This window comes from Parambassis ranga, chromosome 19, assembly GCF_900634625.1.
Source record: "Parambassis ranga chromosome 19, fParRan2.1, whole genome shotgun sequence".
NCBI lineage: Eukaryota > Metazoa > Chordata > Actinopteri > Ambassidae > Parambassis > Parambassis ranga.
The window spans coordinates 21,998,015-22,025,250 of NC_041039.1; the positions used below are offsets into that span (position 1 = coordinate 21,998,015).

General features: G+C 43.1%; 3 protein-coding genes across 3 annotated transcripts in view; 2 read left to right on the top strand and 1 right to left on the bottom strand.

Moving 5' to 3' along the window:
- The first annotated feature begins 7,567 nt into the window (after positions 1 to 7,567).
- On the top strand, positions 7,568 to 9,398 carry lyve1b (lymphatic vessel endothelial hyaluronic receptor 1b). The gene is made up of 6 exons (XM_028430534.1): positions 7,568 to 7,652; positions 7,848 to 8,013; positions 8,096 to 8,235; positions 8,479 to 8,847; positions 9,005 to 9,083; positions 9,182 to 9,398. The coding sequence occupies exons 1-6, from the start codon at positions 7,568 to 7,570 to the stop codon at positions 9,396 to 9,398; spliced, it is 1,056 nt and encodes a 351-aa protein (XP_028286335.1).
- Positions 9,399 to 10,351: 953 nt separating this feature from the next.
- On the top strand, positions 10,352 to 14,720 carry rlig1 (RNA 5'-phosphate and 3'-OH ligase 1). The gene is made up of 7 exons (XM_028429906.1): positions 10,352 to 10,560; positions 11,376 to 11,493; positions 11,570 to 11,665; positions 11,741 to 11,857; positions 11,980 to 12,177; positions 13,253 to 13,422; positions 13,508 to 14,720. Exons 1-7 carry the CDS (start codon positions 10,471 to 10,473, stop codon positions 13,691 to 13,693), a joined length of 975 nt encoding a protein of 324 aa, XP_028285707.1. The 5' UTR covers positions 10,352 to 10,470; the 3' UTR covers positions 13,694 to 14,720.
- Positions 14,721 to 14,752: 32 nt separating this feature from the next.
- cep290 (centrosomal protein 290) overlaps positions 14,753 to 27,236 on the bottom strand; it is a 37,117-nt gene continuing 24,633 nt past the window's right edge. The window contains exons 36-51 of the mRNA XM_028429905.1: positions 26,422 to 26,635; positions 25,311 to 25,448; positions 24,588 to 24,809; positions 23,694 to 23,816; positions 23,064 to 23,206; positions 22,759 to 22,914; positions 21,111 to 21,234; positions 19,473 to 19,607; positions 18,381 to 18,467; positions 18,137 to 18,301; positions 17,907 to 18,029; positions 16,018 to 16,187; positions 15,441 to 15,582; positions 15,288 to 15,361; positions 15,115 to 15,209; positions 14,753 to 15,023 (exon numbers count right to left, since the gene is read on the bottom strand). Of these exons, the coding sequence (XP_028285706.1) occupies positions 14,779 to 15,023; positions 15,115 to 15,209; positions 15,288 to 15,361; positions 15,441 to 15,582; positions 16,018 to 16,187; positions 17,907 to 18,029; positions 18,137 to 18,301; positions 18,381 to 18,467; positions 19,473 to 19,607; positions 21,111 to 21,234; positions 22,759 to 22,914; positions 23,064 to 23,206; positions 23,694 to 23,816; positions 24,588 to 24,809; positions 25,311 to 25,448; positions 26,422 to 26,635 (2,356 nt within the window). The 3' untranslated portion in view covers positions 14,753 to 14,778. The remainder of the gene's footprint in view (positions 15,024 to 15,114; positions 15,210 to 15,287; positions 15,362 to 15,440; positions 15,583 to 16,017; positions 16,188 to 17,906; positions 18,030 to 18,136; positions 18,302 to 18,380; positions 18,468 to 19,472; positions 19,608 to 21,110; positions 21,235 to 22,758; positions 22,915 to 23,063; positions 23,207 to 23,693; positions 23,817 to 24,587; positions 24,810 to 25,310; positions 25,449 to 26,421; positions 26,636 to 27,236) is intronic.

A 27,236-nucleotide genomic window follows, 5' to 3' on the forward strand; every position in this document is an offset into this window, starting at 1 on the left:
GGCGAGGCAAGGTGGCCTGATTGCAGCTGAACATACATCTTCAAACTCTTATGTTTGGCCTAGATTCTCACGCTCTTTCCTTTTCTTTTCTTTTTAAAATTTTCACATCATCTTCCAGCACAAGCTCGTCTTCTAAAGTGCAGCGTAGACACACACACACACACACACACACACACACACATCCTATGTGGTCGAGATTCAAATACAAATCAGTCATTTCACTTTCATGTGCAAGAAAAAGACAACAATAAATGAAGACATAAAGAAAAGGTGGTAAGCTATTAAAGATGAAACACGAAGGCCTCTTGGTGTGTAACTGTGTCACCCGGTCAGGTACGGGCTGTGTTTGGATAAGTTAGTCTATACTAACTATTCACATCTGGAGTTTGGTATTTGTTCCCCATAATTCTTTAAGGAGTTATGTTCACTGACTGGTGGTGCACAGGGACCACCTGTACTCCTGTCCAAATAAAGATGAGCAAGTATGAATTAATGGGCTTTTAGCATTATGGGAGTGTAGCCTTTTTTAAATTTAAATCCACCGTACATCTTTTTTGTTTTGCTTTTAACTTTATTTCTCTTAATCTACTGTTGTTTTTTTTGACTGCCTCTCATCAGAGCCTCTGTCTTTATGGGTGGCTGTGGTGGGAAACCTTCTGCCACAGTATTAAACCACAGTGAAATCCTACTTCTAGTGAAATGAAAACATTATTTTGAAGACCTTATTGTACAAAAATCAATAACTGAGGCTCACCTCTCTTTGAGTCGGACATTTTCTTGTGTCATGTGTCTCAGCTTGTGTCGCAGCTCCTCTCTTTCTCCCTCCAGGCTCTTGTTCTCCTGCAGCACGGCCTGTTTCTCCCCGGACACCCGGTCCAGCTTCAGCTTGGTTTCAAAGTAGTTCCTCTCCATCTGTGTCAGTAAAATCTGCAGATCTGTGTGCTGCGAGAAGGCAGATGTCCCATTAGATGCCATTGATGCATTCCCCTGATAACGTGATATCCTGCTCATGTTCCGGCTAATTCAGGGAAATTATTTCAGATAACAGAGAGAAGCCACTCTAATGGGAAACTGCACCTAAAAATATTTCACAGACAAGTCATCTGCAGCTCATTTCCCATTAGCTCTTTATTTTTAATTTGTTCCCAATTTTCAATTTTTAGAATATTTCTAAACTTCTGTTTATTATAGCAAAGAAACATCTATCATTAATTCATCATTAATTTGCAACAGGGTCAATATCATTACCCCCATAAAACTGTCCTCTTTGTTTAGCCATAGTGCGGATCACTGTTACACAATGATACTATTTAGTCTAATCTTTAATTTTAAGAATTTATCCAGGTCTGGACCTGAGGAGTCAGAGAAGACCATCACTAGTCCTGCAGAAGGAATGGACTGCCAGACTGCAGAAAAGACACCTCTAAACCAGACTGAAGTCTGCTAGAGACCACCTGGAGACAGAGCACGCAGACTGGAGTCTGCTAGAGACCACCTGGAGACAGAGCACGCAGACTGGAGTCTGCTAGAGACCACCTGGAGACAGAGCACGCAGACTGGAGTCTGCTAGAGACCACCTGGAGACAGAGACCACCTGGAGACAGAGCACGCAGACTGGAGTCATACAGTCAGACATGGTGGTGGCAGTATGATGCTGTGAGGAGGATTCAGTCAGTCTGGAACTGTGGATCCTGTCAGGGTGGAAGAATCATGAAACAAGAAGACTGTCTAAAACATCTGAACGAAACCCTGAAGCAGTCTGCAGTCAAACCGGGTCTGGGTCCTGGTTTTCTCTTTAACATGACGACAGATGAAGCAAACGTCTCTTCTTGTGAAGAACTACCTCCAGGAGAGCAAAGGGTGACTGACCTGCACAGAGACCTGAGGAGTGGACTAAAGACCAGGGTCCATGCAGGAGATTGAGCAAAGAACAATGGGCTAGGATTCTTCAGGAGACCTGACTCTAGACTGTTCTTAAAAGGATTCACAATTAACCTTTAGCATCATAATTCCCAATATAAGTTTGAGCTTAATAATTATTTTATTTATTTAGAAATTTTAGGAAAACACTTCGTTGTTGTTAACAATGTGAGCTTCCCAAATACAACTAGCATGTTTGGAAATCTTTGCTCTATTAAACAGAACAAGGGAAATTTCATACGGCCGCTTCTCATTTCATCTGTGTATCTCCCCAGTTCCAGCTGTTTCTCTCATGTCCGCACCTCCTTTTTAAGCTGCTGCAGTTCTTGGTTCAGGCGTCCCCTGCCGGCCTCAGCCTCCTCCCTGTCCCGCTGACAGCCCAGGGCCCGGGCCTCTGCCAGGACCCTGCTCTTCTCCGCCTCCTCTCTGGACTCCTCTGCCTCGTCTGCAGCTCTTGAGCACAACGTCGCCGTCTGCTGGCTCTGATACAGCTTCTGTCTCAACTGATAGAGGTCACACAAAAGAGACGAGAGGTGGGTGTGGGTGGTGTAGCGACTTGGTAGGAAACAGTTTAGGAAACAGTAGAGGCCTGCCTTTGTTTTTAGATGTAATGTGATCTCTCTGACGGGAGATGCGGGTCTGCAGTGTATTAGTTACTGGTTCTACACGAAGCTGTAAGATCACTATACATGTTAGAGGCTAGATATGAGATTTTATATTTTGATATACATCAAATGCAGCACAAAATAGCATTTTAGTCAGTACAATGTGAAAAGAAGTGGCAACACAAAGAGCTGAGAATCATGGGGGTGTCAAAAACTGCAGTTCCTGAAGTGGCCACTAGAGGATGGCTCCAAAAAAGGAATCCGTTCCCACAGAGCTCCTTCCTCTACCCCTTTAAATTTCACTTCATTAATTTGTAACTTACAACAAATCTAAAGGACAGTCAGATTTATGTTTTCTAAATGCTGCCTTTTAACTAGTTTTAAAAAGGTTTTTTCCATCTTTTCCCTCTATAAATATGTCGACATGTCAGAACAGAACATTTTGTGCTAGAAATAAATGTGGAGTAATAGGATGTGTACTGTATTTTAGGTTTAAAGGTTGGTTCACATTGGCGTGCATCTGATTTATGGCGACCTACACCATCTTTTATCTCTTGAGTGATGTGCTGCTTCGAAACGATGTCCAGCGCGTGTGAGTGCGTACCTCTTTGACTTGAGCCTGCAGCTCCTGGTTCAGGTTCCTGAGGTTCCTCATGGTCAGCTCATTCTCTGTGCGCATCATGATCCGCTCCATGTGGATCTCGTTTGATAAGTACTTGTTTTCCTTCTTCAGATCCTCGCATTCCTGAGTGGAGTTTACATTATCAATGACGTGCGATGTGGAACAAAAGCTGCAGAGCTTCATTCCAAAGGATACAAACTCATAAAATGATGAATTATGTCATCAGCAGAAATTATGACCTTTTTGTACTTCAAAAACTTCTATTAGGATATTCCTCATTCCAACCATCAATGACAATTTGTTTCACTCTTATAACAGCAAACAACACATTCTCCCCATCACTATTACCTTTTTAGGTTTAATGCTTTATGTTATCTTTTCAGGAACATTTAAGCTCGTATCTTTCTTTCAGTCCTGACCCTGGAATCAGCAGTTTAAGCAGCTGACGGGGGAGAAAAGAAGCTCGTCATGATCGCTGTAGGTGTTCAGAGTTAATGTTTTCACACCACCCTGCACGGCCACACATCAAATTTTGACACCAACTCGTCAGCATGGAGCATAGAGTGTATGGAGGGAGGGACATCACCCACAAGTTTCTGAAGTGCTGTTTGCAATCCCTGTGGGAGGCTCTGACACACATGTCTACATGTCGCCATGTTGGCAGTGTCAGTCTGCCTAAACACCAAATACAGGCAAAGGAGGCGGAGCATGAGTGTAGCTGAGGCATGCAGGTAGTCGCTTCGATGCGTGTGTGAAACACACACACGCACACACACAAGCACACACACGTTTTGCTGCAATGAATGCCTTTATAGAGAGTCCTGAAAGTATCGGATCGGGACTCAGTATCAGCAGATACTCAAAATCAAATGACTCAGACTCGGACTCGAGGGAAAAAAAACCTGATCGGGACATCCCTAATCTGAACACAGATGAGCATGTCCCATCTACTGACATGGAGGAGGTGGAGTTTATGATCTATGCTGCAGCCAGCCACCAGGGGGCGATCCACATGTTCTGACCTCACCTTTGGGCCAACTGCTTAAGAAATAATCATGTTTTATAGACTGATACATTTCTTTTCTTGCAAATCGCAGCCACCTGCCAGTAGGGGGTGCTGCAGCCCTCCCAACACACCTACATGTACATCTTTGTAGTGGGGGAGATCGCATGTGTGCAGCTGTACTGAACTTCAGATTCTCCTCGAGAGCTGTCACGTAGCTGTTCTTTACGTTCAGCGGGGCGGCGAGGACGGTGCCACGATCCGACACACTCAGGCATGCGTGGTGTGTTTTCATCTGAGCTTTGCTGACACGTGGACAGGATGCCCTACGATGATCGCAGTAATGCTCATGTTGAAAAGAAAACATTTGCCGTGTTTGTACAGGGATACGTTTTCATTACTTTATCTGTACATTTCTTAATCAGTGACACTGCGTGAGCAGATATTTGATAACAGTGCATCATAGCTTGCACACATCAACAGGACTTTATCCATCATCTCAGTAGTGAAACCTTGACTCCATTAAATGATTTCCACATCAGTTTTCTCCCTCCCCACTTACCTTCCTCTTTCTGACCAGCTCTCCTTGCAAGTGGTTGACCTGGAGGAAGGAGCCGCTGGAGCTGACGGCGCTGACAGGCCTGACCGCCCGCACAGGTCTCCTGGGCGTCCTTGGGAGAACCTTGACCTCCTCTGTCACCCCGTTTCCAAAGCGGCTGTTTCTGTTCACGTTGCTGCTGCTCATGGAGAAAGACTTATACAGGCTGTCGTCTAAGGAGGACTTCCCGGCCGTCTGCAGGTCAGTGTGGGACTTGGCTCTGAGCGACATGTCACCGTAATCGTGATGATGCTCCGAGACAAGACGGGATGGAAGCTCCTAGGTTGTAGTCAGAACGTGGGCCAAGCAGCCTGAATGAAGGTCTGGGTTTCATGTGGAGTTCAGCGGCTGGATCCTATCACCAAGAGCTGTCATTCATTATTGATTAGGGTAATCAGATAGCACACACTGCATGGGACTCTGAGAGGGCTCTGTGTTTTGGTATGAGGACAGTGTTACACTGAATCCAGTCAACATTTGGGTTAAGAACTGAAGCTCTGGCCTCCTCAGGTGCAGAGAGCAGAAGTGTCAAACAACATGCTAACTGCTATTAGCTGCCCTTCTAAATTTGATTGACCTGATTGGTTAAAATTAGCCCATAATACATTCATTCATCCAAATCCGGTTAGCATTTGTCTGCAATTTCATTGAGGACAAAAGCAACCATTCATTCTTATTGCATTGGAAATGGTAATTAGACAAAATAGTGCCAAAAATAGTGGTTTTACTGTAAACAATTCCTACGAGATGCATCATTGGGTCATAAAAACATTGAATAAAATGTTTATATTGTGTTATTTTATTTAATGTAATCATTTAAGGATCAGAAATCCTGATTCTTTGTTACAAGTAAGCTAAATGTAAACACATTTTTGGCCTCTTTTGTCCTCCATACATGGAGCACCTTAGCACCTACAGTCTGGTCTCTGGTCTCCAGAGATGAGCAAAGGCATGGCTCGTTTTTAAGGCTAGAGAGTTAGCATTAATCCATGAGTAACAGCAACATATGACCTCATTAGATGAATATGTATTTCTGTAAAACAGGACATTATTTGATGATCTGTATTAGGGAGAGTGTCAGTTATTGGCTTTGGATCAGCGATGAGTGAAAATCTCTTTCAGTTCAGACACTGTCACACACACACACTGACACACTGAATTATACTTTTCTCTGTCCCTGTGGATGAAGTGAGCCTCCTTTAACCACTGAAGTGTGACCAATTAGCTTGCCTTCCAGCTCCTATATCTGTGTAACAGCGCTGTATCCCTTACAGCCAGGCTGCTGCTGCTGCTGCTGCTGCTGCAGGAAGCTCCATTATTTACATGAAAGTAGGACACCCCGGCTCCTGTGCATCCGAACATCCTGGCTGTCAGCAAAGCGATGATGAAGCCACTGTAAATACAACAGAGGGGATCTCTCATCGTGCTCACACGCCTCAGTTCAGGTTCCCAGCCCACAGATGAGACAAGTGTCATGGTTTTAACTGATCAGTTTGTTCAAATGTTACTTTTAAAGATTCAGATGTGGAGTTAGTTTTCTTTGGTTGGTGAGCCAGGCACATTAGAACTCATTAGACGTTATTTACCTGAATGAAATATTGATCTGCTGATGCAGACACTTGTTGTTGTTCACAGTGATCCAGAAGCTGACAGCTGGAGTCACAACACGTCTGATTTCACTCTGCAAACGAAGCCTGTTCCAAGATCTAAATTACAGTCTGACATTTTGCTGCTGCTACACAGGAAAGAGCCAGTCTTAGTCCTTAATGCTGCCGTCTACTCCATCTACACCTGCTGATTGTTTCCATTGTTGGCTTTCCATTATGGTGACTTCATTAGCATCTAATGCTAATTAACCACTTCTTGGAAGAGACACTCCTCAGGAAACATCAAAAAACTTCTGTCAATTTAATAATTAGATGATTATTGGATCAACCAATTAAAATAATTTGTGTAAAGTCCGTTGATTTGAACAGTTAAATGAATGATTGTAGCTCCTCACATGTGAGAAGCTGCTGGCTCTGAGTGACCAAAATAAATGAATATGCAATGTTTGCGCATAGAGCTGCAGCTGATGATCGTTTACATTGTTAATTGATCATGATCGATCATTAAGTAATGAATGTATTCTGATACTGAATGCACACAAAACAGTGACAAATGTCAAAAAATGTTCCTGTTCCAGGTTCACACTTCCATTCATGACTGGTTGTGGCAGCTTTAGAGCATTTAATGGGGATTGAGATGATGAGCTTGTGACCCATACTGTCAGAGGTTTGATCCCACGCTGTGTCACCCACACACAAACAGATCACTTACTCCTCCTTGAAGCAAACATTCTGACAGGAGGGTTAGAAATGATGGTAGAAAAGAAAAAACGCAGCACGAGAACAGCGTGGAGGAAGTTCCCTTTGGCCTGCAGAGCAAACACGTCTCTGCAAGAGATGCTGACACAGCAGAAAACTGCTGAACACACTGAAAACAACGCGCTGCTTCATGAGAAAGGCCCGGTTTGATAAAAAAATGAGCTGCCTAATAACAGATGATGTCACCTGATTACTTCCTGTCATCCCTCTCTGATGAATCTTCTATTTGTTTATGTCCTTATTAACCAGCTTAACTGACGGAAACCTTACACACCAGTCGCCACCATAACAAGGGGGTGCGCCTGTGTGTTATCACCCTGCAGGCCGACAGGCAGATTTGACCCCTTTTCCTGTTTCCTCTTCTCATCCACATCACATTTTTGTCCTGTGGCTTCTCCTCACAGTAGATCACCGTCACCTTCGTCCACTCCAGTGATATTTCTCTTCCTAAACATGGCAAAATTGATCTTTTATATTTTGTTTTTTCTTCTGTGCTTTACAAACTTTCTGTTGCCCTCAGAGTCCAGTCCAGTTAGAGGTAAGTTTGCTTTGTTTTCTGGTGTCGGGGTTTGACTAACATTCTGCAAATCTATCTTTTTAAATGCAATTTTTTCTACTTTTTATTGTTTTTTATTATTTATAATTAGGTTTTTCTAGTTTTAGTTGACTCACATGTTTCCTGTGTTCACTTAAACACACATTTATGTTTTGATAACATTTTACGACACTATAGCGGCCCCTCAGAGCCAAAGAGTCGCCGGCGTCTTCCTGCTTACTGAGGGAGGAAAGTACACATTTAACTTCACCGCTGCCCGAGCCGCCTGCTTATTCCTGAACATCACCATGGCGACCATAGATCACATGGAGCGAGCGGTGCAGCACGGATTGGAGACGTGCAAGTAAGCTGGCGGAATTTATTTTGGCCTTTTAGATCTGACCTACAGGCTGTGATCCTTTGCTAATGATGCTAATCTTTGACAGATACGGCTGGACAGCAGACGGCGTCGCCGTCATCCCTCGACTCAACTCTGACGAAAAATGTGGGAAGGGCAAAACTGGAGTGGTGAAGTGGTTCGCAGCACAGGATCACAACTTTGGTGTCTTCTGCTTCAATGCATCAGGTACAAGTTTGTTTGTTGTGCAGCAGATTTCTTGTAGCACTTAATAATCCATCCAGCCAGGCTTCAGGCTATGTGCCTGTAGCTGACCCATGGCTGGTTCGGACCAATCGGTGTAATGTGAGGGAGCAAGAATTGTCTACCAACATGCTAACTGCTCATTGATAGCATTCTGCAATCTATTGATCTGATTGGTGGAAATGTGTCCAATCAGCTCAGATCTGATTGCCTTGTGTGTTCTTACAGATCTGGAAGGAACATCCACAACGGCTCCTCAAACCTTCACCTCCTCCACCACACTGACCGCTCCAACCTTCACACCTGCCACACCTCCAGTCACAACAACAACAACCATGTCTCCACCTTCAACACGGAGACCAACAACCCGAAACCCCAAACAGACACCCTCAACTTCAGCTTTTGGTCCTCTGATCAAGACGACACGTTCGACTACAGTTTCCTCCTCCTCTTCTTCCTCTCATAGTCCTACTACTCTTCCTCACCTGATCAACGCAGAGCCCGCTGTCAGCACTCGTGTCTTTTCTACATCTGCTCATACCTCCAATTTCTGGGAACTGCCAGTGCCTGAGAGCTCTTTCAAACCTTCGCTCGGAGGTAAGTTCACTCATTTCACAAACATTTTTTTGTTTGTTAATTATAAATTCTAGCAATTCTATGCACCCACACCATCTCCAGCCTGCTTCTTTACTTTTTACTTGAACTTTTGCAATATACATGTTACATTTTGATATAGATGTTGTTTGTTTTTCAGCTGTTCCTACAGCCATCATCGTTCTCAGCGTCGTTCTCCTGCTCCTGGCGGCAGCAGCTGCTACCTGGTACTACAAACTGTGAGTTTCAGAACAAAAATAATTTCCTTTCCATTTGTATATTAGGCAGAAATCTGTGTGTATCAGGTTTTATGATACACCTTTCATTTCTGGAAAAGGAATAGCGCCACCTGTTGGTCTCAGAGGCAGCCGAAGGACGACACAGAGACAGAGATGTGGAAGAACACTGACAGTGAGATGGACCTGCACGGTCTGTGTGGAGCAGAGGAAGACGATGATGAAGAAGAGTCACACAGGAAGTACTTCAGTGACATCACACTGTGCGTGAACCCAAATGTCAAAGCAGACACTTTGGAATGTCTCCATGACAACTAGACCTTACATGATCAATGCTCTGGTTGGGATTATTGTAAATATGTCTAAATGCTCATCTGTCATTCATCATTCTCATCTTCTTGGCTTGTTATCTCGCTCCTCCCTGATGGTATTATGTGAAGTATAGAATGCAGTTTATTCTCTAAACTTCCAAATAATGTGAACAAAGGTTTGTATCTTTCCCTAGTAAGATGTTTTTTCTTTATTTTTGAAATAAACATTATTATTAATTAGTTATTAGCACACCTTGCGATCCACGGGGCCATCGCTGTCTTCCTGCTGCCAGTAGGTGGCGCTGTGATGGTATCATCCTATTAGCATAAATATTTGTTTAGACTCGGGTTCATAGCAGTACTGTAAGATTTTGTCCACATTGCATGAAGTGTGTTGGTGGTACTGCAGAAAATACAGCGTTTCTTTGTAATGGCGAATGGTCAACTTTGAGGCCACACCCCCACCACACCGTAACACTTTTGAAAGAGTTTTGGAATGCGTTTTTTTTGTCTTGTCTCCTTTGATGACATCAGTGGACTGTTGACATGGCAACGTATAAAGCTAAATCAAAGGGGCTACACGTTAGGGGGCGCTATAGAGCCATTTTCCCATGTGCGTTTCAAAAGGACGAATGCATTTTTTTCTACCAAGTTTGGTGAGTTTGGGGGCACGTTGAGGCCTCCAAAAAGACGATCTTATAAGAAAAGAATTGCCTGCTATGAAATAAAATATAAACGTAAAATATGTAACAAAAAATACAATTTATAAGTGGTAGTGATTAAAAAGTGATATATTATGAATTTATTTCATAAACAATAGAAATTATTAAATTAATTTCTACAATTTTAATAGGGGCGGACGATTCCCACTGTGGCAGCATGAGGGCGCTAATGGTTCATTTTATTGTTCGTGAACCCATCACAAAACCAGAGCAGAAGAAGAAGAAGTAGTAGAAGAAGAAGAAGAAGACTCCAGCCCAGACAGCTACACGCGCATCTCATGCTCAAACAAAGTCTCTGCTAACATTTAAAAGATAATTAAACACGTTTCGAGTTGAGCTTTGAGAACAATAAACAAAATGCGTCGTCTGGGCTCCGTTCAGCAGAAAATACCGTGTGTGTTTCTGACCGACGTGAAGGAGGAACAGTCTAGAAAACGGGACTGTCAGGTGAGCCCAGCTGTAAACACACAGCGAGGTGCTGCTGCTGCTAGCATGTAGCAACAGCAGCGCTAACATTAAAAGCATTAAATTAACATCACGTTTTATGTTTAAATGTGTGCTCATATGCTTTTATGTCAATTTCTTGTATAGCGTTAGCTTGATGAAGGCCTGCTCTGTTAACTGCATTGTAAAATGTTTTTTCAACATTTTCAGGTGCAAATATCTGCTGACTCTGGTTTTGCCTTAATAGTCTATAGGCATCAGGCATTGTGCTTAGAGAGGAGGAGCGGGCGAATCAGCTGTGTGTGCATGCATCTATGTATGCTAGTGTGTGCACATGTGTGAATGAAAATAAGAGGGAGAGACGTCACGTCAAAAAACTCTACACTGCACACAGAAATCCTGCAGATTGACCAAAAACTTACTGATTAGTTGTCATGTGACAGCTGGTTGCAACACGGTCAGCTCTGGCTTCCTAGTTTCAGTGAGTTGTGCAGAATTTTTCGTTTTTTACAGAATCATGCAAACTATTCTATTTTGGCAACATTTTGCCAAAAGTACTGATTATTAATAATGAGTTTATTTGGAGGATCAGGTGTGTCTATGGTGTAGTTTTACTTTTCAAAATGAATGTAATCAGCCAGTAGAAGTAAAAAAAGAATAAAGTTCAGTTGTTTCACTTGCAGTTATAGTTAAACAGATATTTTATATGCTGTTTACGTTTTTATCTGGTTGTACTGACTAACCTGTGGTGGCATGGACAGATGAAAACAAATTCTGTTAGACCAAACACCTTTAATCTCGTCTTTTGGTCTCTTCAGCAATTTCAGGTCGTCGCCACAGAAACTCTGAACCCTCTCGCTCTGGAGGCCGACATTGATTGTGCACTTGCCACAGAAAAGCTGGACGGTACCTGTTGTTATGTGACAGACTATAAAGGTGAGAAAAAATATGCTTCACAAATATGTTTCGAGTCTTTCATGTTAAACTAAGCTATGATCGTATTTTCCTTCAGGGCAGCCGTACCTCTGGGCACGACTGGACCGGAAACCCAGCAAACAGGCAGAGAAGAGGTTTAAAAAGTATCAGTACTCCCACAAGAGCTGTAAAGGTATTTAAGCTTCTGAAAGATTCCTGCTCAGATATCAAGCAAGCAGATATTTTTTATTTTTTACTTCTCGTTCAGGTTTCACATGGAACATAGAGGAAGATTTTAAAACTGTACCAGAGACGTGGATCCCAGCTCACAGAGTCAAGCACCACAACGGCCACCCTGTGCCCGACGAACATGGACATATTCCAGGTTCTTTGAAATACTTTGGGTTATATGTATGTTCCTGATGGATATACAGTATAATAGATATATAAAGCTGTCGGGACATGGTGGAAATACATGCTGATGTTTTTTTTGCTGTTGACGTGCAGGCTGGGTTCCAGTGGAGAAGGACAACAAGCAGTACTGCTGGCACTCCTCTGTGGTGGATTATGAAGCCCGGGCGGCTCTTGTTCTCAGGCCCAGCTCTGATGACGAAGACGTGTTAGAAATTGCTGCAGTCCCACTGGCTGACCTCCGGGAACAAACACTGGAGCTCATTGGAACCAATGTCAATGGAAACCCTTACGGTAAAGTCATTGATTTCATCGTCCAGGGAGGGAAAATGTTTTGACACAAGCTGGTGCCAGAAACTCTCTGTAGGTTCAAAACCAGGTTCAATTTACCACACTGTCTCCTGATGTTTCCTGGTTTATTGATTATGATGGTTTCAATGCATTGATAATTTCCAGAATTACACTTGAATATCCTTTAAAGCATTGGCTCCCAACCTGAGGTCTGCACAGTGGGTGCACACAGTTTTGTCTGTGCTGAGGTTGTGAGGCTACTGTAATAATATTTGTGCACATTAAATGTATAAAATAACTCTAACACAACCAAGGATAATCAACACTGTATATACCAAATTAAAACAGATTTTGGTCCATATATAAATTCATGAAGCCTTTTATTACCTTTGACCTCTGAAATCCTTCAGGTCAGCTAGCAAGTTAGGCTAGACCTGGGTAGGGTTGGGGGTCTGGCCTGTCTTAGACACAGGCAAGGGGGGCATTGAGGAAAAAAGGTTGGAAACTACTGCTTTAAAGGTAGGGTAGGACATTTTGAAAACTCAGTGAGAATCAGCCAGATTTCAAAGTAAACACACGCCCCTTTCTCTCTGAGCTCACCCCGAAGCCACGCCTCCAATCACATGGACATGCATTACCTGAAGACGAGCTGCGGTCTGTGACTTCGGCCATCATGCACGTACCTCTCTGGTGCACAGAGCAGGAAGAGAGTGACAACCAGCCAATACTCCGCGCAGGGTCCACCCGGAGGATTGGCTGATGTTTTTAGCATTTTATAGCTTCCACAGATGATTCATATTCTTCATTTTAATGCCAAACTGCCGAACTAATTGGTTGCTATCAGATTGTAAAGAAGAAGAAGTTACACTAATTTAACAAAAAGTGCATCAGAATGAAATCTCCTACCCGACCTTTAAAGCACCATGGATCACATACAAAATGTACAAATCAAAATATTATTAATAAACCTTAATTCATTTAATCACAACCACTTTAGATTACATGTCTCACTTTAAAAAAAAAAGAAGTAAAAATAAACTTTTTTCTGAACTGAAGTTGAGTTATATCGTACACACAGGGTTGGGGAGTAAGAAGCTGCCGGTTCACTGCCTGGTGTCTCACGGGAGCATCCGGATCCAAAGCCCCCTGCCCGTGGACTTCCACCAGCTGTGCTCCTGGTTCCAGGAGAGTCCAGAGGGCCAAGTGGAGGGCATCGTCTGGCACTGCAATGACGGCACGCTCGTTAAGGTGCGACACAGTGAAATGAGGTTTCACCGAACACGTGAAGCAGCTGTGGAGTTCAGTACACGCTGAGTGTTTGTGTCTCTCATAGGTTCATCGTCATCACCTGGGACTGAGGTGGCCGGATGGGGACACCTACCTCGCAAACAGGCCGGTGGTCGTCCGTGTTGACGGGGCTGACGACATTTATGACAACACCAAGAACTTGTTCAAGCCCTATTTCGCGCTGAATGGACACAGCTTCAGCCGGCTTCAGGACGTCCAGTTCGAGTCGTGAACACAACTCACGGCTGTGAGCGTGTGAGTCTCAGCCTCCAGATGGTTCTATCGGTAATTCCACGAGTGATTTAAACGTCTAGCACTTCACTTATGATGCAGAACTGCAGAAAGTCTTAACCCAAACGTTTTACAAGCAGGTGGTTAAAAAGCCTGAAGGCAGAAATCAAACTGTGTGCAGCTTTAAAGTAAAACTGACCAACAGGATGTTTTCAGCAACTTAAAAGAAAACTGGACCTTCTTCGTATCATTAACACTTTAACGAACAATACACCCTGCTGCTGGAGCTCCCTGTTGATTTACAAGCAAAAGTTTACCAGGCTGTTTGTATCAGCTGAACACTGATAAAGCAGCCAGCCCAGTGCATTCTGGGTATTGAAGTCTTTTTTCTTTGCACCAGGGCGTTCCACAGCGCTTTCCTCAGTTTTTTTTAGTTGTTAAAAATGGTTCCATGTATGTAAATACCGTATATAACTGTAAATTAAAATAATGAGAAGGAAGACATTTATATTCAACAGATTTTTGCAAAACACTCAAGTAGGAAATTATTTTATTGGCAAATACAGACTATAATAATGATGCAATGTAATGAGTTACATTGACGAATAGAGGACCTATTAACATTTAGGGCAGTATTAAGGTATACCGGCGGGGCACACAGGTAGCGATGGTATCATTTTTAATACCGTCAATTAAAAAAAAAATGTGATGTACTTGTATAGAAGATAAGGATCAAATATTAAACATATTTCATTTGATGCCTTGTGTGGTTGAATCTTCAGTCTTACTTCAGTAGTATAATATATTTTACTTTTGGAGACGTTTGGGGACGTGGGGGTGCACGGCGTGGTATTTCCGTACACCGGGGTAAAATGTGGAGGGCGTTTGACGGTATCAACATTTGGATACCGCCCAACCCTAATTAACATATTAACAAAAACAGCTGCCTTAGGAAAAAAGAGTTCATTTATTGCAAAAAGTCAACTTTACTGATAACTTTCCTAATATCTCAACATTTAGCTATGTTACATTCTTTACCAAACTGTCTAAAATCCTGCAGTCATTAAAGGCACCATGACCCCTGAGTTAACTGATGGACACGCTGGGCAGGTCGGCCTTCACACCAAACCGTTCACACACCTTCTTCAGCTGCTCCTCCAGCAGGATGTTTTTCTTCACCTCCATGTTGTAGTTATATTTCAAGTCCTCGATCTCGTCGAAAAATGCCGGGTCAAAGTTCTCCAGTTCCTTCTTCAGCTTTTTCAAATCAGTTTGAAGTTTGGCTTTCTCACTTTCAGCTGCGTGCAGAAGCTTTTGGAGTTTTCCCTGATCTATAAATGCAACGAGAGAAGCTGTCGCTGTTACATTTATTCTTAAGATTCCCTCGTGTCCCAGAGTTTTGTGTTTATATAGAAGACTCACCCAGTTTAGCCGTCGCCTCGCCGTATCGCTCGGTGTACTCGCCCATCCTGTGTTTCAGCTCTGCGTTCTCCTTCTCCAGCTCTGAGTTGACCAATCTTAAATGTGTAGATTTTTAATTAAAATCAACATTTAACAAGCTTCATAATAAAAATCTGAGCTGCTAGCTCGGTCACCTGAGGGCTTTAAACTCTTGGGAGAGTCCTCCGTCAGTCTTTGCAACCATCGGAAACCTTTTCAGCATGTCAACCTGAACATAACATACAGCAAACGATAAATGCAAAGCGATGTTTAATCCTGCTGGTCATTCATTCATTGATTTGACAGACCTGATCTTCTAGCTGTCGGACGCTCGTCTGAGCTCTCTCCTCACGCTGTTTCAGCTCTTTCAGCTCATGTTTGAGCTCAGAGAGGCTGGAGGTCTTCAGGGAGAGCTCCTTCTCGAGCTCCTTCATCTTGTTCTCGAACATTCTGTGGACGGAAATAGCAAAAAAAAAAAATGTAAAAAGAAAATGGATGGTCCTTGAATGCATCACGTGTGATGCAAATCAAACCAAATCTGTGGTTAAAATGAAAATATATCATCAAAATGGCTTTATTCAAATCTGTAAAAAACAAAAACAGCGTATTCCTCAGTGCCAATAGGAAGGCATGATTGAATAGCAACAAGTGGTCGTTGTTGAACTGCAGTTTCTTGTCTGAACTGTGATTGTGTTGTTTCCACAGTGCAGTGAACAATAAGTCCACAGCGACTAAAACTGTAACAGGAGGGAAAAACACACCAGCTGTGTTGATTTTGTTTACTTTGTCACATTTTTTTGTGTGATCATGACTCAATAAATGATCAAATATAACCTCTCTGTTGGCATTGTTCAAACCTTCTACACAATGAATGTATTTTCTGACCTGGTGACCACAGACGCCTTCCAGGTTTTACTGTCCGTCCCCTCCGTGATGGGCCTGGACAGGGCCGTCCGCAGTCTCTGCTTGGTGTCCTCCAGCTCTGCCTCCAGCTTCTCGTTGGTCACTTCCAGATTGGTCTTGGACACTCTCAGCCTCTCTGCGGCCTCCACTTCCTGTTACAAAACAAACAATGAGTCTTTAGTTTTATTCAGGAGACTCCTCTCTCTTATGTTTCCATGGTGATAGATGTACACTCAACAAAAATATAAACGCAACACTTTTGTTTTTGCTCCCATGTTTCATGAGATGGACTTGAAGATCTAAACTTCATTCCAGATACACAATATTACCATTCCTCTCAAACATTGTTCACAAATCTGTCTAAATGTGTGATAGTGAGCACTTCTGCTTTGCTGAGATAATCCATCCCACCTCACAGGTGTGCCACATCAAGATGCTGATCTGACATCATGATTAGTGCACAGGTGTACCTCAAACTGCCCACAATAAAAGGCCACCCTGAAATGTGCATTTTGTTTCTGCTTTATTGGCGGTCTGGGGACTCAGAACCAGTCAGTATCTGGTGTGACCACCATTTGCCTCATGCAGTGCAACACATCTTCTTTGCATAGAGTTTATCAGATTGTCTATTGTGGCCTGTGGAATGTTGGTCCACTCCTCTTCAATGGCTGTGCGAAGTTGCTGGATATTAGTGGGAACTGGTGCACGCTGTCGTATACGCCGGTCAAGCACATCCCAAACATGTTCAATGGGTGACATGTCCGGTGAGTATGCTGGCCATGCAAGAACTGGGACATTTTCAGCTTCCAAGAATTGTGTACAGATCCTTGCAACATGGGGCCGTGCATTATCTTGCTGAAACATGAGGTGATGTTCATGGATGTATGGCACAACAATGGGCCTCAGGATCTCATCACGGTATCTCTGTGCATTCAAAATGCCATCAATAAAATGCACCTGTGTTCTTCGTCCATAACAGATGCCTGCCCATACCATGAGCCCACCACCACCATGGGCCACTCGATTCACAACATTGACATCAGCAAAGCGCTCACCCACACGACGCCACACACGCTGTCTGCCATCTGCCCTGAACAATGTAAACCGAGATTCATCCGTGAAGAGAACACCTCTCCAACGTGCTAGACGCCATCGAATGTGAGCATTTGCCCACTCAAGTCTGTTACGGTGACGATCTGGAGTCAGGTTAAGACCCCGATGAGGACGACGAGCATGCAGTTGAGCTTCCCTGAGACGGTTTCTGACAGTTTGTGCAGAAATTGTTTGGTTATGCAAACCAATTGTTTCAGCAGCTGTCTGAGTGGCTGGTCTCAGACGATCTCGGAGGTGAACCTGCTGGATGTGGAGGTCCTGGGCTGGTGTGGTTACTCATGGTCTGCGGTTGTGAGGCGGGTTGGATGTACTGCCATATTCTCTGAAACGCCTTTGGAGACGGCTTATGGTGGAGAAATGAACATTCAATGCACGAGCAACAGATCTGGTTGACATTCCTGCTGTCAGCATGCCAATTGCACGCTCCCTCAATGCTTGTGGCATCTGTGGCATTTTGCTGTGAGACAAAACTGCACATTTCAGGGTGGCCTTTTATTGTGGGCAGTTTGAGGTACACCTGTGCACTAATCATGATGTCAGATCAGCATCTTGATGTGGCACACCTGTGAGGTGGGATGGATTATCTCAGCAAAGCAGAAGTGCTCACTATCACACATTTAGACAGATTTGTGAACAATGTTTGAGAGGAATGGTAATATTGTGTATCTGGAATGAAGTTTAGATCTTCAAGTCCATCTCATGAAACATGGGAGCAAAAACAAAAGTGTTGCGTTTATATTTTTGTTGAGTGTATTTACCCTTCTAATGTCCTTCCGTAAGCGTTCGTTTCCCATCACTATTTTCTCCAGTCCTTTGGTTTTAGATTCGAGTTTTGCACTCAGCTCGGCCTTGCTTTGACTCTTCAGCGCCTCGTAGTCGGCCTAGAAGGAAACAATAGTTACTGCCATCTACAGTAACCAAACAGAGCGTGCCGTACACCTGTCCCGCAGAATGTATGTGACGTGTAAGACGATACGATGCTAACAACCTTTAGTTTTTCATTCTCTTGCTCCAAGGCGGCGACCTTGTCCTGATTTACAGGCCTGCTGGATTTCTTCAGCGATTCGTTCTCCCTCTGCACCCTCTCCACCACCTTCTTCATCAGCCCGATGGTCTTCTCGAGTTCAGGTACTGTTTTACCACTGTGGCCGGCCTGATCAGGAACAAAGTATGTATTTGAATGGGAGGTTGGTAAACGCCAGTGAACACACAGGATAGGATGGTGAACTCACGCCGCGTATGTGAGCCAGCTTCTTCTCCACCTCGGCTTTCTCCTTCTTCAGCACGCTGCACATCTCCTTCAGGTCTGCCACTTGATTCTGGAAACAAGGAAACAAGAAACTCAGTGACCTTCAATACATACGGCATGTAATGTGATACTGACTGCACTTTATGGTGCGATAAATGATGTCTTTGCCTTTTAAGCAGACAATAATAGCGATTTTTGAAATCGTTGCCATGTTGGCAGCAGTCTGGAAAAGGCAGGCTGTGAACATGTTCATTTCTGCTGTGAAGTTGGACACTTTAACCCAGGATTCAGCCCCTATGGGCTGCAGAATGAACTACAATTGATAACACTTGATGATGCTGTGTAGCTGTGGCATTTATGAGCTGATGCACGATAGTTTTTGATACCTTGTCTGTAATAAATTAAGAATGAAATGCTCATTAATTCCCTGCCCTCAGCTCACAGATGGACTCAAACTGGCATGGCGTTTTGTTGTGGAATGTCTTGAATCGTTGTCCAGCTAATGTGAATCAATCAACAACATCAGTGTGATAATTCTGCACATTTTTGGAAGGGAATTGACAGAAAGGATGGACCGCAGCGCCCGCTCAGCCAGGTGAGCTATCTAGGCATCTTGTGATGATCATATCTTAAAGAACTGCTTGGAAATGTGAACCAAAGTGTGAATATTTGTTTATATATCCCAGCACCCACTCTATTTTTGTATGAGGACATTCATGCAACGCACCTCAAAGCAGCAGGAAACAGTCTAAATTACATCCTGCATGAGCAAAATTGGTCTTTAAACAACAACAAGTGTTCAAATGAAAGATGAAAGATGCTAATCTGCTGTGCACGTATGCAGCAAGGACCCCTTGCAGACTTCCTGGTAATTGGAAATAATAGAAACACCCGCTGACAGTACAAAGTCAGTTTTTCCTCTCTACACAACAAGTTTCAAATTTTCAGCGACACAAAAATACATTGGAAAAAAATTATACGCCGCCTGCTAACAGTATAAATGGGCCTGAAAGTGTGTTCGCATGTGGAAGGAAACGACGCCGGTGTGTATAGGTGTGTATTGGGTTATGTGTACCTTGAGTCTGGGTAGGTCCTTGTTGGTCTGCTCCAGCTGAAAGCGCAGCTCCAGGTTCTCAGAGGCCAGCTTGAGGTTTTCTTTCTGGAGGTCCTGATCTCTCTGTGATGGAGTGCCGGTGCCTCGTCCAGATGTCTACAGACAGAAATCAGTTAAAAGGCTTAATTAATACAACAGTTGTAGAGGAGGGGGCTTTATTCTTAATTACATGTGCTGAGACTACACACTAACCACCGTGTACTACTCGCTGGGTCTGCCTGCCTCTATCACAGCGCTACCACTTAAGCAGGGTGACTAACCAAGCCTGGGGTACCTTCAGATGTCTAAGAGATCTGCTTTGTACTCGGTCTTCCCTTTTCCTACTGATACCCCTCACTGAGGATTTGCTCAGCGTGTTGCCGGAGTCCACATCTGGCTCTGCTGAGCAGGACTGTTCCCGATTATCTTCCTCTCTTTCCTCCTTTGTAGTCTCAGCCTCTTCATCTTTCAGCTCCTCGGCCTTATGTGGCGTCTCTGATGTGATTCCCACATCTGTATCTTCAGCACCTACGTCATCAGCACCCTCTGTATTGAGTGTCTCATCATCAGGTTCGCTTCCTTTTGTGACCTCCAGCTCTTCTTCTTTTGCAGCCACACTGTCTTCCGAGCCACCGGGGATGATGTCTTCTGTACTTTCTGCTCCTGTGTGCCTTTCATTAATGTCATCATCATCTTCATCTATTTTGTCGGGGGTTGATCGCTGCTGTTCAGCGCAAACATCTTCAAAGCTGGTTTGAGTTTCTCCGTCTGCCCGCCTTTGCTTTGGCTCCCTCTGATGGCCAGAGGTGTCCCCAGCAGCTTTAGGGCTGACGGAAAGGGATGACCCACATGACCCATCCCCAACATCAAAAGCGATAGAGCAAATCTTTCTAAGATTCTGAGAAGAGACGCCACGTCTCTTCACACGCAATCAATCCCATTAAATCCAGTGACGAAGCAGATACACAAAGAAAGAGAGCAGAGGATGATGAATACACAGATTAACAGAGAGCATCTCTGACTGCTTATAACAGAGCCGCCTGAGCCACGATATCAGATGCAGACAATCCTTCGTTCACCGCTGGTCACGTACTGCAATTCTAGCAATAACACACTATATGTGCAAAAGTATGTGGACACCCAGATACCATCTGTGACCTCCATGTTTCTGGATCCCATTAAGTGTATGTACAGTGTGATTATGGGTGAGGTCAGGTGACCAGGGGTTATTTGCTCCACAGCAAACCTGAAGGATGCTTTTTCTTTTATATGCTCTAAAGCTGCAACAGTTAAAGCTAAACGAAGGTTTGTTCAAAACTTAGCAACATTTTCCACTGGTTGGTCCATAAAATGTCAGAAGACTATTTACTGATTCAATCTCATTCATTGTGGACCAGCAATCAATGATGCAGCAGTAAGATATTTCCCACCTTATCATATATAACTTATAATACACAATCCACATCCTGCCATGTAAAGTTGTGAGAACAGCGAGGACCCTAGGGCCAGAGAATGGTCCGATAAAGCTATAACCTTTAAATGCTTCCTTGATAAACAACTTACATCAGCGTTACATGAATTCATTTAATTTGTTGATCTAATAATCGGTTAATCACTTACAGAGGGTCTTGACGGAGGCTCTTTGGATATCTGGCTCTCGAAGGAGTGGAGTTTCTCTTCCAGGAAGCGGTTCCTCAGCATCAGATTCTCCATGGCGTCATCACGAGGTAAAGCCTGATGTTGTCTGTGTGCAACAAACACAAAGGTTTCACTCTGGATTACAGTGTGACAGTGAGATTACTTAACATCAGATTTCACAGAATTCAGATTTATACAGAGAAATGCAAAGTGCAGGAGGCTGATACTTTGTATTATGTTTGCTTTCCTTGACAACCATCCGTGTTTCTCCAGAGCTACACAATATGCACAGTGAGACGCTTTTGCAGTATGATGTCACACTGACCTCATCCGTTTTGTGACCTTCGGCCACCAAAATCTGATCAGTCCCTCCTTGAGTGAAAACGAACGTTTTGTGCTAATGTTTGAGGAAAGAAATTCTCTTCGGGGATTAAATAATTACAAGAATGGGCTGCATGTGACAGTGATGGTCGCCACTGGCATGGAGGCAAAAGAAAAAAAGACCCATCAACATTCAGTCAAGGTTAATCTGATTCTCTAATGTGGTTTAAACACTTGAAAATAGATTAAAACTGACATAAAATCAGCGTTAGTTCACTTTAAATTCCACAGTAGGTTTAACATAAACAGATTTAATAACGCTCTGTGCCCTGGGATCGAACCGCCCTCCTCACAATTGAGCTCGACCACTTGTCCATTTTAGGCTCCAGAATCAACAACAGTGGTGTGCGGTGTGCCATGACAGTTAAGGTCCTGTCATATTGTGTTCCATCAATCTGAATTTTTGGGTGCACGCTGGGTAAAAAGCTAAATTTAACCAAAAAGGATGATGCAGTTTCAACATTTGATCAATGCTCCCTTCCTATCTGTGCAGTAGGCTTCTTCCCAAAACATTATGAATGCTTGCCTGTGTGTTGTACCTTCAAACACTTGATATCACAACTGGCTTTAAAAGTACGTGCAGATAAATGAGATAAAATTCCAGCACAGGTATTTTACATTTGAAATATCAGGTCAATAATTTAAAGGCTGACAGAACCATCTGGGCCGTCGTCCAAGGACAGTGTTCGGAGAAGGCAGATGCTTTGAAAAACTGCCGATCAACCTATTAGAACGCTTCGTAATTGCATGAGATTTAACATTCCTGCAGATAAAAAAAGTCATCAATTTCATTCAACAGTCTCACCTTATCTGTCTCTCTGTCTGTAGCTCTCATTTATTTAAATACAGATCATTATTTTACTTATCCTCGTTTGTCATCCGAGGGCTCTGGAACGTTTCAAACACTTTTTTTACCTGTCTGGCTGCAGTGAATACTGAAAATCTGCTCCAGACTTCCAAACGCCCTGATCCTATTTACCGTTAGATGTCCATGTTTTGACTAATGCACCAATCTTTATATTATCTGCAACATATGTTTTCATTCCCGCAATGACCACTTTTACTTATCTATGTGATGATCTATTTCCTCAGCCTGTGTTGGTTTGAGGCTCATAGTTTTGCATATTATTGCAGAATAAATCATTATATATAAAATATATATTACTACTATTACTCTGTATGTTTTACATTATGTGGGAAAATAGCGTAACAAACAGTAGGGGGGTATGACAGTATGACTGATAGATACTTGATGTTGTGGATTTGCGTCTCCAGCTCGGAGTTCTTCTTCTTCAGCTCCTCCATCTCCTTCTCCATCTCTGAGGATCGCACGCCCACCACCTGATCGGCCGTCACACCTCGAGCCTTCAGCTTTTTCTGCAGTGCGACCTTCTCTTGTTCCAGCCTGCACATAAAACAACGAAGAAGAAGAAAAATAAAACCGCTGATTTCTGTCACAGTCATGTTTACATCAAGTAAGATCAAAGCAGTGTGTGTGTGTGTGTGTGAGAGAGAGAGAGAGAGAGAGAGAGAGAGAGAAATGTACACACTGACCTGGTATAGAGGTCTTTGAGAGAGCTGAGTTGTTTTGACAGGGATTCACTCTCTCGTTCTTTTTCCTTCAGAGAACTCTTCACCTTCTCCATCTTGGCCTGCCACCTTTTGCCCTCTTCCCACCGCACAATCTCTTCTTTATTCTGCACGACAGGGAAGCAGTACATCAACCAGATGGGCATCACATTATGATCAATTGTTATTGATCAATAAATGCATTTAAAATCATACATTTAAATACCAAAGTGATGATTTCAGCCATGTGTTTATACATCATCTTAGTTAAGGGAGGTAAACATGTGGTAATACAATACATGGACAAAAGTATGTGGACACCCAGCCTCTGTGCTTTGTAAGACCCTCTGTAAACCCAACTCAGTCCACAGAGAGCAGACGAACTTTGTATAGAGCAGAAAAAGAAGTAGAATTCCTGTCCATTTACTTTTGATCACATAGTGTGAATCTGACAAAGCCCTGTTGGGCAGTGTTCTTCAGTTGGTAAAGCAATATGTCTGCCAAACAAAGTGTCCACATGATTCTGCATTGTTAACGGGTCTGCCTCATATTATTCTGTTATACAGCATCTTTACACCGACACAGGCAATGTTATGATATAGTTGATGTTCAGACCTTTCCGTCATCATCTTTGACATTTTTGACTTCTGCTCTTCTCTCCAGGTCCGACTCCAGCCTTCTGATTTTCTTCTGCAGATTCTCGACGCTTTCCCCCTTCCCGTCTGGTTCTGGCTGGTTCTAATCAACAAACGCAGAGAAACAGATTTTCATACCGACTAATTTTTCCCTCAGACAGGTATGGTGCAGACAGGGATGTTTTCTGTTTATATAAATGAAAACAGCATTGACATGGTAAACACAAAGGTTAATACAAAGGTTAAGTTCTGAGGCAAATTTGGACCCTAAACAAAGCTGTGTGCTCCTCCAAAGGAATACCTAAATAATTGAATCAGCTCTGATGTTCACTGCAGCTTTTTTTTTACATCCCATTCCTGATGCATTCCTCAGTTTGTTTTAATTTGCTGCAGAGAAGTCGGAAAGGGTTTGCACGTCCCGCTTCTTGATGTTTTATCATACTTCAGGGACCGACTGTGGTGCAGGAGTCACAGGGTCAGCTGTGTCATGTGGCTGTTGTTGAGCAGCTTATGTAATACAAATACCAATAACAATAAGTTCCAGGCCAAACGAGCTCAGGGTTCCTGCATCTGAGTGATCGAGTCGTCAGCGACCATGTCATGTATGTGCGAGCAGCAGAGAGTTAATCTTGTGTTTGTGTGAGCGACTGATTGTGACCAAGGGAACTGATTTAAAGTTAGTTCATATTTTACATCACAAAAACAAAACAAGTATTTTAACTACTTATGAGAGACTTTTGGGTACAATAGGCTGAGAAACACACATCTATTTGTGTGCTTCTTTCTTCCATACTTATCCAGACCTGGAAATGTCGTTTTACATTTACATACGGGATAGAAAAACCCTGCAAACTGCATCCATCAATGCACTAACCCGAAGGGCGCTGGTCAGCCTCTTTATTTGCTGCCTGAGCTCCTGGATTTCTTGCTCTCGCTCCTCCTTTTCAGCCTGCAGACGTCTCTGGGTCTTCTGACACCTCTGGATGTCCTGGTTGAGTCCGTCCACTTCCTCTTTCAGGGCGTTTTCACGGCCTCTGGCTGCTCTGACAGAGTCCTTCGCACCTTGAAGTTCTTCAGTGAGATCTTGCACTTGTGCCTTTGGGGGAGATTTCAGACATTTGAGGTTCACCTTTTTATCCTTGTTGACAACAAATACCAACATAGTTATGGTGTTTTTATCAAGTACACATAAAACCACATCAGTTCTATGACAAAGACTCACTAGTGCACTGGATGTGTATCAGCTGGACCCTCAACAAAAGCATTTTTGTCCATCAGAAGACAATCATCTGTTGTTAATGTGTCAATGTCCTTCATTTCACGGTACACAGACTAAGCAGAGTGATAATGTATCATGATTACTTTTTATATCTACTGACTATGTGTATCTGGCTGAGGCTCTAAAGAGGTGTAAATGTGATTGATGAAAGGAATTACAAACAGCTGAAGTCAAGCAGGCTGCAATGTGTTCACCACATTCACCATATGGTTAGCAACACATGGAGCCTTTGAATCACCCCAGTTCACAGAGTGAACTCACTGAGTTTTAAATTAGCTCGAGAGCTAAGTAAAGTAAGTGATGACGCTGATGTCTTACCTTCAGGTCTTTGGTGTGTCTGTCAACCAGCATCTGTACATTGAGGCTCTCCTCTTTCTGTGCAGCGCTGGCGATGACTTGCTGCTCTGCAGCGGACGTCATCTCCGCACGCAGCTCCAGCAGAGCCTTGCTGAGAGCCTGAGAAAACAGGAAGCACGGTGATCACACTTATGATAAATACGATGAATCCGGCAGTTAGACCTCATTTTACAGTTAACAGGCCATCATTGATTTATGCATGTACGACAACTTCTCTCCCAAAAACATTCTTAGAATTAAAGTGATGTTTGTCTTGAGGTTAAAATGCTGTTGGCACTTTACGGATATCAGGATCGACTGCTCCAGGTTACACAGCTAAATTACTGAAAAGCACCATTTATTCAAGGCTCATTTAAAAGTTTTAGTGCCAGCATTGTGAAACATTTAGGTCAGGCCGGCAACCCGGCTCACAGTCACCATGAGACCACCATCCCCTTCAGGGTACCGAGACTTTAAATCACCACCTTGTGGTTGTATGTCTCAGTGAATGCAGTCTGCATCTCAGCTAAGCAGCAACCTCCACAGGAGAGATATGTAGCCAAAACAGAAGTGTCAAAAACTGTAGTTCCTTCAGTGGACAAGCAGCAACTTTTAGGGCTAAGGAATGAGTTTTTACAAACTGCAGTTCACCCTGCAGCCTCTAGGGGCTCATGAGATACATTAAATACAGCTTTTTGCAGAAAGTCTATCATAATCAAGTGGAAGTGTCGAAGAAGAGACACAGGGGCTCGAAATGGTTCTACAGAAACATTTAACCATGGTAAAGAGGATTTATTACAACTTTTTGCAGTAAGTTTGTCATAATTAGCCAATAAACTCTTGAGTTGTTGAAAAAATTCCCAGGACATTCCTGATTTTGCACGTTCAGAATAATGGGATGGATGTTAGGACACTGAAACCTTTGACCACCAAAAACTGAAGTGAGCGCTTGTGCCAGAGCTCAACCGATTCCTCCAGGCATTTCTGAGTTATCACTGTTCACATGCACACAATGGACAGACAGGCCAAAAACATACCGTCTCCAACCACGTCTGTCTCCGTCAAAGAACAAAGAAAGAACACAGACAACAACCTTAAGCTGTTTTTCCTTCTGGGAAAGTTGTGCTTTCAGACGTTCCACTAGGTTTTTCATGGTGTTGCTGGGGGAGCGGACGTTGGCTTCTTTCTGGGCTTCCAGCTCGGTTCGTAGGTAGTTTATCTCTCTCTCCATCTGAGCCATCTGGCTCCTCTGATCCTCTGTCTCTCCAGTCAGACCTTTCAACTGGGAAGCATGATACTCCTCCACCCTGCACACATCACCTCCGTTAGTTTAGCAACATAAAGCTGATCAGTGTTACATGATTTTACATACATTTATGATGATGTGAGTTAAAACGTGGCCAACATGTCCATTCAGCAAATATGGCACCAAAGGGGATGCATTCACAAGTAGTAAAACAAACTGTCATTCTTTTGGATTATACAGTTAAAGCAAAAAAGGTCAGATCCCTGAAAATGTCAATTTGTTTAAAAGAAATAGTTCCCATGTGCCGTTTAATAGAGCAAAGACACGTAACATTTTTACCATAGTATTTTCCCTGAGAAAACTTTAAGAACCGTCCTCTTTCTTTAGCCATGGTACGAATCACTGTTACACATTGATACTATGTAGTCTGTTCTTTAACTTTAACGCGTTTGATTTACACTTAAAAGTGAGGATTGGTATCTTGCAGCACACACAGTATAACAAGACATGTTTTGGTTTAACACTTGAAAGCATCATGACAAAAGTGAAAAAAATAAGTTCAGACCTGATAAAAATAATTGTTAATGTCCACAAAGCAGGAGAAGATCTACAAGTTCATCAAAGAGCTTTAAGTCTGAAGAGCTGCTGTGAGAGGTTTCATC

What these genes read in the sequence shown, in the direction of transcription:
- lyve1b (XM_028430534.1), top strand. Translation starts at nt 7,568, where the DNA reads ATGGCAAAATTGATCTTTTATATTTTGTTTTTTCTTCTGTGCTTTACA. An exon ending in CACGGATTGGAGACGTGCAA is followed by an intron (nt 8,014 to 8,095) that starts GTAAGCTGGCGG and finishes AATCTTTGACAG; the next exon opens with ATACGGCTGGACAGCAGACG. An exon ending in CTTCTGCTTCAATGCATCAG is followed by an intron (nt 8,236 to 8,478) that starts GTACAAGTTTGT and finishes GTGTTCTTACAG; the next exon opens with ATCTGGAAGGAACATCCACA.
- rlig1 (XM_028429906.1), top strand. Translation starts at nt 10,471, where the DNA reads ATGCGTCGTCTGGGCTCCGTTCAGCAGAAAATACCGTGTGTGTTTCTG. An exon ending in CTAGAAAACGGGACTGTCAG is followed by an intron (nt 10,561 to 11,375) that starts GTGAGCCCAGCT and finishes TGGTCTCTTCAG; the next exon opens with CAATTTCAGGTCGTCGCCAC. An exon ending in CTCCCACAAGAGCTGTAAAG is followed by an intron (nt 11,666 to 11,740) that starts GTATTTAAGCTT and finishes CTTCTCGTTCAG; the next exon opens with GTTTCACATGGAACATAGAG.